Below are 13,049 nucleotides of genomic sequence, written 5' to 3'. Positions count from 1 at the left end.
ACTTTAAAAATTGCCTCGCTTTTGTTTTTTACCATCTTGAGATTATAGTTGCATCACTATATTCAGTTGCTGTTCGTTGCTTGCCTTAATAATATTTCTTTTGAAAAAGAAACACGATTAGATCCCCCTTTTCTTCTGTGCAACTTAAGGCAGCCTCCACCAGTTTTCCCCTGCTAATTCCAATGCAGCCCAGCTTCAGCCAGATGACTGCAGTATATGTCTTTCACATGATATATCATGTGCCACTCTGTGCCCTGAAGCATAACATGTGTTCACATCCAGCACCCTGAAGCATGTGAAATTATAAAAAATGTTATGAATTGCTCCGAGCACATACATTTTTCCCTACAAAAAAGTGCCTGTACTTTAGGGTTTAGGATTAAGGAAGGGCTTTCTTGGTAACAGACAGACAAACTTAAGCTGCAGCATCTTTCAGTTCAGAAATTAAGGCTTTTTCCCAAGTGGTTCTCTTGCCTAGTGTGTTCCCAAGGGAATATTCCTTTCAGGCCCTCCATCTTCTCCTGGTAAACCTTGTCAAAATATTCAGACTGTGCCACCGTGAAGTGAGTTTTCCAGTCTCCGCAGATGCCTAGAAAATGAGGACACGGGCAACAATTAAATTCAAACTACCTTTGATTAAACTTCTCTGGAGCTGAGCTTCCCAGCACTTTGCAAGTCAGCTCCTCTGCCCGCCAGAGAAAATAAGCATTGTAAAAGCCAGTGCTACTAGATCAAAGGGTGCCTGTAATTGCCAATGAAATTGTGCAGGACACTTCCAGCAAAGGGAAAAGTGACCGGTGCAAAGGCAGAGTCAGGAGGTCAGAGGTCAAAGTAGAAGCCTTCAGATCTCTCTCTCTCTCTCCCATGGTGCTGGTGTGTCAGAAGACTTATTTAGACTCTCTGTTATGGCCAGCCAGCCAAGATCTTCTCAAGTTGCTTAACTTTCCCCTTCTGTTTTGTCACTGCCTGCCTCTTACGCAATGGCGAAGATACTACATTGCTCTCTCCCACCCCATTAACAACCTAATGCTCTACTGTTGCACTAATGCATGCTAATTATCGCCTGGTTTTTAATTTAGGGCTATGGGACTCAGCACTGATTAATATAAATGGTTTTTGGGTGGCGTGTCTCTGGTCTTGCTGACATGGAGAGGAATCTGCTGTGTCACCAGATTCTGTTGTGTCACCACACACACATCCCACTCCTGTCCTCACTCCATCTTCGCCCCAGCCATATTTAATTGTGCAAGGTCACTGGTGGTGCCACCCACATTCTCTCACCTTTGTTGGCACTGTGGCTGGATTGTTCCTTTATCCGTGATCTGTCTGCCATGCCCCTTCTTCCCCATCTCCTATGAAACTACGGAAAAAGCTACTGGAGCAAGCCTCACCCTTCCTCAGGAAGGTCCCTTTCTCTTGGTCCATAAATTCCTTGGGAAGCATTGTTGAGTTGCACATGTCATTCCTCCTCATGGCTTCGAAGGAAGTGTTCTCCACCACTGATGTAATCGCTGCCTCATCGAGCTCTTTCCCTAGGAAATGGCAGAGGCGTTCCACAATACCAAACAGGTCCTGAACAGATACAGAGGGGACTAGTGTTCTAGGCAGCAGAAAAAGTAAGACCTATGTTCTTTGATACCTATCTTCAGACTTAGGGTTTAGTATCCTGAAGTGTGTCTTTTAATGAAATTTGAGGTGCTGATGGTGATGAATTGTGCACTCATCCCGCATCATGTCAGAAAACTGCAGAATATGCAAAGCCCTATTTATCCTGAGCACAGCCAGAGAATCAGTTTCCCAGTTAACCCCAAACACCTCTGTTATCATGCCCTGAGTTCTAATTTTTGCACAAAACTTGAGACATATCACAGCCAAGACGAAAGACTAGAGACAGCTTCTTGAGGTTTCACCATATATTAATAATGGTGTCTGCCTGTTTATGATACTGCAATATCCAATGCAACAACCCCGGGGGAAATGAGTAGGAGGTAGTGCTTTAAATAAAGAACAACACAATCCTGTACATGTCTACTCCGGGGACTTGCTCCAAGGAAAGTGTGTCCATGACTGCAGCTCAAGTGATGTTTAGGATGCAGTTTAAGAACTGATAACAATGGAAAAGGAATACAGGTTGTGACTCGTGGGATGAATGAAATAAAAATGGGAGGCGGCATAGGGCAACTGAAAGCAGTGGCGTAGCGTGGGGGTGCAGGGGGGGGGCCGGCCGCACCGGGCGCAACATCTGGGGGGGGGGCGCTCGCACTCACAGCTCTCTGCCCCTACCTGGCTCACTCACTCTCTCTCACTGCAGTGCTGGCTGTGTGAATCCAATCCGAGCCGCCGGGTCGCCGCCCACTGTGGAGGGGAGGGTGCCAGGCGTGCGGTGCGGTGCAGTCTGGTGCGGAGAGAGAGCAAGGGACTATCTGGGGGAGGGACAGTGCAGCGGGGGGGGGGGGGGCGCAAATTACTTGCCTTGCCCCGGGTGCTGACAACCCACGTTATACCACTGACTGAAAGAGCACATGCTTTGCTCAGAAAAGGTCCTGGCATCACTAGGTTGGGCTGGGAAAGGCTCTTGTTTGAAACCTGTGGGGCAGTGCAGTAGACTGAGCTAGATGGAGCAAAGATCTGGCTTGGTGTATGGGAGGTTCCTATGTTATCCTGTGTAAATTGTCTTTCGCCTCCATCACCTAGCAGACATTTTTGAATTCTGGGATGCATCCAACACCTAGGGCAGCCATAGATCTGGAATTTCCCGGACATAGTCAGGATTTGGCTGTCGGAAACAATGTCCAGGCACAAATTTCTGAAATGTCCAGGAAAATCCAGACACATTGTAACCCATGTTGGAAGTGTAGATTTTGGCAAATTTCCTTAAAAATAGCTCAAAAACTACTTTTGTGTCTGAAGGGCAACCCTACCAGCATGGCCATTCTGCTTGGCCTATAAACTTCCACTTGGACAGTGGAATCTCCCCCTCCACTCTCTTGCAGCCCCCTGCTCCCCATTGCAACTTCAAAATCTGCTCCATTAAGTTGGGGGACCCTCTGGAACAGATTGGGGGTGAGGTACAAGGAGAAGAACAGGAAGTCCTGCTGTGCGGGTAGAACTACATGTGGGTAGCGTTGAATTCAACCCTGATTTCCACTTTGCTAAAACATTGTCTCATTTGTCTTACCAATGAAGAACGTGTGGAATAGGTTCGCATTCATTTTTCGACCAATGGGGAGGATGCTTTACAGAAACCTTGGAAAGGGTGTGATCTGCCCCATGTTCTCACCTGCTTCAGCTCCTCGTAGCTGATGAAAAGGAGGTTGCTTTTGCCTTTCAGCTTCATCCAACCTGTGACGTGGTCAAACCATGATCCAAAAGGTACTGCACCAAGGAATACATGGAGATAGGGACACATCAGCGATGGGTGGTGGACTTACTTTTGCAGAACCACCCCCCTTTCTTTTTTATTCTTACAATGAAGGGATGTAGCTCACTGGTAGGGCATCTGCTTTGCAGGCAGAAGGTGCCAGGTTCAATCTTTGGCATCTTCAGGTAGGACTGGGAATTTCCCTTTCCTGAACCCCTGGAGAGCTACTGCCAGTCATTGTAGACCAGTACTGGGCTAGGTAGACCAATGGTCTGACTCAGAATAAGGAAGCTTCCACATTCTCTCCATGAGTAAAGATAATGCACAGAAGGGGGAATGGGACCAAGACTGCTGGCCTGGCCCCAATGTCACTGCACCTTGCTGGTCCTGACCTCGACTGCCACACGTGCATCCAAGGGTCCGAAAAGGCATGTCTCTGCACATACAGATAGATTTATGCAGGTAAGCAGCCACACAACAGGAACCCATATGAGGGTCACGCCATACATGGAGCCACAATTCCCAGTACACTTAACAAATTACAATTTCTTTGATTCCTTGGGGGAAGGCATGACTGTTAATGCAAAAGTACTTTAAATATATGGTGTGGGCGTCCAACAATATCTGGAGGGTCATAGGCAAACCCATAGATAAACCACGCCCTATAAATTAGTCTCAGCTGTTATTTCGGAAGCCACCTAAGTGAGTAGACCCTCATTGCATCTTGTGGCAATGAACTGCTTGGCACATGAACTGGATTTCCACCAAGGACACCCAAATGTCCCAGCCTCTTCTTCCTCCTCCTCTGGCCACCCACCCTCAATCCAACTCACCATCTCCACTCAGGAAACTCTCCAGGAAGTGGTTGAAGGATTTGGGGTTCTCAAAGGGGACACACATCTTGGAGAAATGATAGTAAGAAACAAGTACATCCCTGGGGTCCCGCAATGTGTACACCACCTAAGGGAGAAAACGTTTGTTAATTGGTGGGGGTGGGGCATTATCAGCGAGTGAACACTGTCTTAGGGTGACTGCAAGGAAACCATCTGAGCATTATGTTGTAAAATTTGGAACTTTGCATGATCCAAGGCTGAACCTCTGTGGTGAAAAATGGCTTTTGCCATTCAGAGTGATAACAGTGCGGTGCTAAGGGCAGGTACGGATGAGACCTGGAATATGGTTAATTGGTGAATATGGCAACACCAACACTGATCATTTTAACTCAGCTATACTGTGGAGTTATAATTTTGGTTTTTGAGTCCTTGCAATGAAAATAGCTTAAGGTACTTGAAGAAAAAAGAAAAAAAAGAGTTATAACCGCAACTTTAATGACAAAACTCCCCCCTCCCCCATAAATAAGCTGCATACCCAACATGGAGTTTTTCATGCTGAATGGGCTAGACCCACAGTACTACAAAATGGTTTGTTTTTCTCCTTCACTCCTGGATCAAATGAAATGTTATTTTCCATTTTCAAAGATGTCCTTCCCTTCACACACAAGCAATCACCATGGCAGTGTCCCTAGGCTCTTTGATAGGACCCCAGGCAACTCCATATTCAGCTTCTCACCATTTACTCACCTTAGCTTTGGAGCTGAAGAAGGCTTTGGGGAATATATGAATGGGGAGGTGACAGGTGAGCAGCCGTGGAGGTGGGAGGAGATGCGCAGCCTCCAGGCCTAGCTGGGTGGTGAACCAGGGGGCACGACAGGAATTAAGCACAGATTGATTCCAGCTTGGATTACCTCCATTGAGGATCAAGCTGAGAATCTCAATCATCCACACTGTTCCTTGATGAAGGAAAAAAAGAAATCCACAGGTTTAACGAGGATTGTTATTTTGTCGGTACCCACAAATTCATTTTACTTTAAGCCAAGCACACCATCATTTTCTAACAGTGGCTGGCCCAAAACCATTTGCAAAGCAATCCACCACAATTCCTACATCTACATCTGGTTCAAAATTTGGGAGTGGGAGTGGTGAAGAGGAAAACCAGGCTTTGAATTTGATTTCAATATATGCAGTGCAAACCTTCCTGTACATGCCAACTCATAAGTGCATCCCTTTGAGTTCAATGGGGTTTACTCTCAGGAAAGTGGATAGAGGATTACATCCTTAATAACATTTCCCAAACATTCAAATTCAAGCAACATTTGAATCTCAATCAGTTCTGAATCAAGCAAGTTTGATTTTGGATTTTGAGCAATCCCATGTTTCTTTTTCGAAATTCGGTGTTTGAGGCTGCTATTACAGAATTTAAAACCTTAAGTCTTTCTAAAGAATGTTAAGGCCATCATCTTAATTATCCAGTTTCCAGATTCAGTTATGTTGTCCTTTAATTCCCCCACCTAAAAACTAAACAACTACAAATGTTTCCAGGGGTGGGAAGTAAATTACAGAAGCACATAAAAACAGCTACATTTTTGCAAGTGCACGAGAAAAGATGACATTGTAATAACTTGTTTAGGACAAAGCTGGCCTGAATTCGTAGTAGGTCCAAAAATAATGGGCAGGGCTGTGCATTCTGTGATTCTATACAAATGTAGAATGTCTTTCCGTTTTGAAATCCCGCTCCCCACCTGATTCCCGAGCAGGAATCCCACTCCTACCAGACTTGGGGTAAGTCACATTGAAGATGTCATCATCTCGCACTTCAAACTCATTCTCAGCAAAGCAAAGGTTCTCCACAGAATTATATCCAGGGGGGAACTTTATCCCCTTATAATGGACATACTGGACAGCCATCTCCTATGGAGCAAAAAGAGAGAGTTCAACAAGGGGACAAAGCACCAGTGAAACTGTGGTTTCTTGATGCAGACGGGTGGGTCTACTATAGAGTGTGTTCAGGTGTCAGGATCCAAGCACACAACAGTTTTGAATGGAGGTTTGCCGTCACTGTGCCCTGGCCAATGGAGGGAACTGCAGGGAGGTCAGCCGTAAAAGTCTCCTTGCTCCACTAAGCTGTGGCCAGTCATGAAAGCCCTTGAGCCAAGCTAGGTGTACCTCAGTGAGGAGAGCTTTCCATAGATGTGGAGCTGCCACTGAACAAGCTCTTCATAGGCCCCAGCACTACATACTTCTTTCCTGTGTGGGGCAACCAGCAAACCTCATCCACAGATCCATATTCGAAGAAGACATTCTCTTCTATCTTTGGGCCCCACACTGTCCAGGACTGTAACTGTAAGCACATTGAATTGGGCCTAGAAAACAACTGGTAACCAGGAAAGCTGTTTTAAAATGGGATTTATACCCATCCTGTCACTCCCATAAGCATCCTGACTGTGGTACTAGTTGCAATTCCTGAACCAACTTGAAGGACAGATCATAGTAGTCAAACTTGGAGGTTACCAGGGCATGGCTACCTTTGGTGCACCAGCTAATGTCAGGCATTAGTATTCCTAGCTGCTGCACAATGATGGTTCAGTGAAGTGGTCATCATGATTTGGGGAGCAACTCAAATTATGCACCTCCTTCTTTTTCTATATTTTTGCAGGTGTTGGTGTTTTCTGTTAGCAACAGCAATATTGTCTCACACTGTTCCTTCTCTCTCCAAAGGTAAAAAAAGAAAGAAAAAAGGTCTGGTTGTTGTTGTTTTCATAAGAGGCGACAATCAGGAAGCAGGCCTGGAATATTCCTGAATGAGCCAGATGGCTCTTTGCCCCTCATATCTGGGAATGTGAACTAGGGCCTATGTGGAACCAGGAACCAGACTGCTGAACGGGACCCGATAGTAGGTATTTCCTTGTGTGGGCCCTGCTTTAATGCTGTTTCTATGTACTGTGAAGTACTGATACACAAGCCCTCTTTGCCCCACGGCATGTAGAAACTGTAAGGGCCACGGGCGAACCAGCCAATGTCCAACAGGAGGTGGAGCATAGCAACCTTCTTGAGATGGTAAGCTTGATGTCGCATTTGCAGGAACACACACACACACACAATTTCCTCTAAATCTGCTTACTCACCTGTGTAATAATATGGCTTCCTTGGATGTGTGGGGAGCAGGAGAAGTTCCAGGAGACCGCAGCAAAATTGCAGGGATGGGTGGGATAACGTGGTAACGTCTACTGCCAAAGAGTAGCGGGCAGCTAAATCTCCCACCTGCTTACCCCAAGCTCAGCCAGCCTCCTTCTTCTTCAGAAGGTCTTTATTAATCTTCTCATGTGCCTCAGCAGCAGCAGCAGCGACCCAAAGGCAAATCATTAACAGAATGTCCCACACAGTCTATACAGCCCTCGCTGACCCTGGCTTTAAACAAAAAAGAAATGTGCATGGGTGGAAATAATGTGAATCAGATGTTGTGAGTCTCATTCATAAGCAGGCCTTGTTGCTGTGAGCGTTGCTTTGTCCCACTCGCTGCGGCTGGAATGCTTGTTGTTGTTAACTCCATCACCTGACACCCCCTCCTCAGCCTTTCCTTGTCCACTTGAATTCAAAAGATGAAGATTTTTGCATTGTCCTAAAGTATTTCCCCCCTGCTTTTGCTACGAACCGAGTTGCTAATTCAATGGATAAGCTTATCCCATCTCCGTCGATGGAGCAAAAAATCAGAAAGAAACACAAAGCATGCTTATTTGCATGAAAGTACTGGTGGCTGAGGCCCATTGGGACTGCTGGAGCAGAAGGCAGGCAGACCCACAGGTGGTGGAGGGGGCTAAGGAGCAGGAAGCTGATAGGCAACGCTACCGCCCGGACTGGTTGCAAGATGACAGGCAAGCTGGTGGTTGGTTGAGGGCACAGTGAGCTTGGTGAAGCAGTGCCCCATTCATTGTAATTGACCACTAACCACTGGCTTAGAATCTGCTTAAATATGACGCCCCCCAAAGCCCTTAACCTTTATGGTTGTGGATGTTTTATTCACAAGCAAAGCTGGCATGAGGGGGCGGAGAGGGGGAGAGACCACAGTTGGCAGTTTGGAAGATGCAAGCTCAACCCGGCATCCTTGGGCAGCAGCGAGGCCTCAAGATCCTTGCAGGTCCCACCTGCCCTGAACCCTGCTTGCTTTTTTAAAAAAAGATTCAGCCTGGTCTCTGAGCAGCTAATTCCAGCCGACATTTTAATTCACCACAATGTCTCTGATGTAGCATCACTCTCTCTGGGTCCAGAAACAGTGGCTAGATCCAGCTGCTTGGGTACTGCATGTACATACATGGATGGCTCAGTTGGTACAGCATGGGACTCTTCAGCTCAGGGCCATGGGTTCAAGAGCTTCAAGTTTCTAGCTGGAACTGAAACTGTATCTTTGGGAGCTCACCAGCACCCTCTTCTCAGACCCCTCTGTGCTTCAGGTATGCCTCTTTGCTTCCATTTACTTCTACATTTATCAATGAATACTGCAGACATCTTAAATCCCCAAGGAATGTTTCATTCAAAAAGCAGCGGGGGGGGGGGGGGACGGGGACCCAGAGGCAGTACCCCAGCACTCCTCAGCCCTCAGGAAAGTGCAGAGTGCAGAATAACACATTACATCTCTGAAGGTTAGAACCTTCTATCTTATTTTCTCAGTGTATTTATGACATATATGTATCCTTATTCTTCCTCAGCCAAGCTGAAATATCCACTTTGGTAATGAATTGCCAGACTGAATAATGACTGTGATTATGCAAGAGGCAGCCTTGATAGTAGGTTCCCATCCGATAGAATATGTATTTTAAGAAAGTAGATATTTTCAGCTTGGCTGTGAAATGCTTTGCCCTTGGGAGTTAGTTACTGCGTGAATTACAGAGGAGAGAGAGACAGGGAGAGAGAGAGAGAGAGAGAGAGAGAGAGAGAGAGAGAGAGAGAGAGAGAGACGTTGTTACATGTTCTAAAGGGGTTTCCCTTGATGATGTAATTTTTTCTTTTCCCACCCCATCAACTCTTAACAGGCTACATGTTTGTGTGTAAAGTGGGATCTTGATGAGGAAGAAAATGGTTTGAAATGTCAGTGAGCCAACTTCCCAAGGGAAAGACGTTGTGTTTTATAAATTGGATGGTTGACACGCTTTGCGGTAGAATCCTAGACCAATGCATGTAAGTCCCATGGAATTCAATGGGCCTTATTTTACGCTGGTGGGTATAGGAACGTGGCCTTACAGTTCAAGTACTTGAAACTAAAACCTGTTATGCACAATAGGACTTCCTGCCCAGTGAGTGACTACAGAATTGCAGTCTTAAGGCCCTTGATAGACACCATTACATTTGAAAAGTATCATGTTTGGAATAAATAGACAGTATTTTTATATTGTTTCTCTGAATCCTTATCATATCTCTCCCCCGCCCGCCCTCTCCAATTTTGTCATGTTTTGGCACATGTTGTTTTGATACTATTTTATTATTGTTGATGTTAATTCATTATAGAATTGTAGAGTTGGAAGGGACCGCAAGGATCAAGCCCAGCCTGCTGCAGTATAGGGAAATTTCTGCTCAACGGGGGACTCAAACCCTTGACCTTGAGACTGAGTCTCATGCTTTACCAACTGAGTTACGGTAATTTGTAATATATATACCTAAGCATTTTTGTGACGGCGTATATAAAGTATGATTTACATATCTGAATTGCCAGGTTTTATAGGACTGTGTCCAGAATAGGTGGTACCAGCTAGCTTCCATGAGATGGGCTTTGTTTACAACACTTTTTACATGGCACATAAATGGGGGCTAGACTAGGGGTGCTGTTTCTAATTTTTATGCCTCATGAGAATAGCCATTTTGTCAGCATAGGCCAGTATGTGTATGTGTGAATAAGATACTTTTGATGTTCAGGCTGTGTTGTTGCTTATGTAGTCAAAAGGGCACTATACAATCAGAAAAGTTAACTAAGGTTGACTTACGTCCGGAATTTTCCAGACATTTCCAGAATACTGCAGTCAAAAGCAGTGTCTGGCCATAAAATCCACAAGTATGGCAATCCATATCAGCAGTATCATCTTTGCCAATTTCCCTTAAAAATGGCTGTGGGGTGTGTGCGTGCATTTTTGTCTGTTTGTGTGTGTGGAAAAAAACCTCAACAACTTTGGGCAAAACTGAAAAAAGCTCAACATTGCCAAAAAACAGCAACTTTTGTGTCCCGATTTTCACTTTCTGAAATATGACAACCCCAAGTTAATGGCAGAAGGTTTGCAGAAGTACAGAAAAGTTTCAAAACCTTTCTCCCCATCAACAAAAAAAAGAGGGGTGTGCAATGAAGACTTTGTGCACTGTGGCCAAAAAAATGTTCCCCGTTGTGAGGGGGTGTGTGGAAAATGAGGGAGAATAGAGTATCCTCAACAGAAACACTCAACCTTGCAACTTTTTTCTTACTCACAAAAATCATAAAAGTATATATTTGGGGAAAGATCCACAATAGTTTCCCAGATTATGGATGGTCTCCACCTTTTCTGAGGTAACTTTCAACCATAACACCTGTTTGCACAAAGGCAGGATCCTTCCCTTCCTTGCTTCTCTGCACAGGTGTCCTCTGTCACCTCTGGACTCCCACCCCGTTTTTTAGTTGGGGGTGAAATCTGAATTTGGCAAAGGGAGCCCAGTCTCTTACTCCTCCATGCCCTCTAGTGGAAGAGCCCTGAACATGCAGGATCTGTGGTGATCTGTAGAGCTTAAATAGCTTGGAAAGTCAAAGTCAGAGATCAATTTGTTTCCACAAGAATGACCGGCCTATTTTGATTGTATGGTTTAAATTTGGTTTTAACAGGTAATTCCAAATGTATCCAAGAGGAAAGTATTTAAGCCTTGGTCAATTCTATCTCTCCACAACTGATGAGGTGTCTCCAGGGTACATTAAGAGTGTCATAAATCTGAGACCAAACTTGTTGTTATCTCTCATTCTGGGCTCTGAGGTCCGAATTGCTTTCATAACATCACCTTTAAAAAAGGCATCTCAGCAACTTATTAAATTAACATTGTTATGGGCAGGTAGAGTCTTCTTGTTGTTAGGCTGTTCAAGAGGTTTGGACTTTATGGATTTCTAGGTTCTGAATTCAAATCACTGCAAAAGATGGAACAGTGAGGTTCTAGTCAAGATCAAGATGGCAGTCAGCAACAACCACCAAATGAAAACTTTGTGGCAGGTCACATTAAGCTTATTGGTGTGCAGGTCTGTTAATCAGGCCACAATATCAGAATCCAGGCCTGGTGGTGATGGGTTTCTAAAACACCAAAAAGGTTACCCTTAAAAATCACCCCGAAGCCACAGGGAGTTTTACATGCACACACACACACACACACACAGAGAGAGAGAGAGAGAGAGAGAGAAGTAGAGGTCAATGGTCAAGGCAGGGGTTCAAATCCTGCCTCTGTTATGAACCCACTTGTCTCTGGCAATCCACCGCCCTTTCAGCCTCAGCCCTTGCGTCGGCAATATGGAGATAATTCTGGCATGGAAGGATAACAGAGGCAATGGTTTGATTCAGAGTTCGACATAAAAAGATGTGTGTTGTTCCTTCTCCTCTTCATCATCCCCTTGTGGGTCTTGAGATTAGCTTCTGCTTCTAGTCTGCTGATTCAGTTAGATTCTAAATGCACCAAACTACTGATTTGTGCAAACCATATTGCCCTCAAATCTGGAACCCAAACTATGTTCTGTTGCAAAATAAAATCTCCTAATCTCTTTTCCCTTGTGTGCAAAAGAAGGGGAAGGGAAAGCGCACCCTCATAACAGCAGATGATGGATTGCCATTGTGTCTGAATGTGAACTATTGAGAGATCCTTATTTAAATTCTAAGTATATGTTAAACTAAGGTAAAGGTAAAGGACCCCTGGACGGTTAAGTACAGTCAAAGGCGACTAAGGGGTTGCAGCACTCATCTGGCTTTCAGACCGAGGGAGCCGGTGTTTGTCCACAGACAGCTTTCCAGCTCATGTGGCCAGCATGACTAAACAGCTTCTGGCATAACGCAACACTGTGACGTAAGCCAGAGCGAAGAGAAATGTCATTTACCTTCCTGCCACAGCGGTACCTATTTATCTATTTGCACTGGCATGCTTTCAAACTGCTAGGTTGGCAGGAGCTGGGACAAAGCAACAGGAGCTCACCACGTCGTGGGGATTCGAACTGCCAACCTTCTGATCAACAAGCCCAAGAGGCTCAGTGGTCTTAGACCACACACATAATTAACACCATTTGAAGGCAACCAAAATGGTCAAAGGCCTGGAAATGATGCCTTATGAGGAACGGCTAAGGGAGCTGGGCATGTTTAGCCTGGAGAGGAGGAGGTTAAGGGGTGATATGATAGCCATGTTCAAATATATAAAAGGATGTCACATAGAGGAGGGAGAAAGGTTGTTTTCTGCTGCTCCAGAGAAGCGGACACGGAGCAATGGATCCAAACTACAAGAAAGAAGATTCCACCTAAACATTAGGAAGAACTTCCTGACAGTAAGAGCTGTTCAACAGTGGAATTTGCTGCCCGGGAGTGTGGTGGAGTCTCCTTCTTTGGAGGTCTTTAAGCAGAGGCTTGACAACCATATGTCAGGAGTGCTCTGATGGTGTTTCCTGCTTGGCAGGGAGTTGGACTCGATGGCCCATGTGGTCTCTTCCAACTCTATGATTCTATGATTCTATGAATCTCATGTGCGAGAGTATGGTGAACAGACAACCTTCAGTTTGTGGATGTGAGATCCGCTGATCTTCTCAATTTGGTTACCCCATAGAGCACAGGACTTTTTTCATCCCACAAATAATCTACATGCATGTGGAAATCACAAGACATAAA

General features: G+C 45.2%; 1 protein-coding gene across 3 annotated transcripts; it reads right to left on the bottom strand.

Annotated features, from left to right (window-relative positions):
• Nucleotides 1-8,635, bottom strand: SULT2A1 (sulfotransferase family 2A member 1). 3 transcript variants are annotated; one of them, XM_083411246.1, is made up of 7 exons: nt 7,323-8,635; nt 5,970-6,108; nt 4,942-5,150; nt 4,195-4,321; nt 3,281-3,375; nt 1,392-1,572; nt 1-589 (listed from the first exon to the last, which is right to left on the bottom strand). In XM_083411246.1, exons 2-7 carry the CDS (start codon nt 6,103-6,105, stop codon nt 438-440), a joined length of 900 nt encoding a protein of 299 aa, XP_083267372.1. In that variant the 5' UTR covers nt 6,106-6,108; nt 7,323-8,635; the 3' UTR covers nt 1-437. The 3 variants fall into 3 exon arrangements, with proteins under 3 accessions (XP_083267372.1, XP_083267374.1, XP_083267373.1); XM_083411248.1 differs by having other exon boundaries at nt 5,970-6,105; XM_083411247.1 differs by lacking the exon at nt 7,323-8,635 and having other exon boundaries at nt 5,970-7,178.
• Nucleotides 8,636-13,049: the final 4,414 nt, after the last annotated feature.

Source organism: Podarcis tiliguerta (assembly GCF_965153285.1).
Source record: "Podarcis tiliguerta genome assembly, chromosome: 13".
Taxonomy (NCBI): Eukaryota; Metazoa; Chordata; class Lepidosauria; order Squamata; family Lacertidae; genus Podarcis; species Podarcis tiliguerta.
This window is presented reverse-complemented; position numbering and strand designations above follow the sequence as displayed.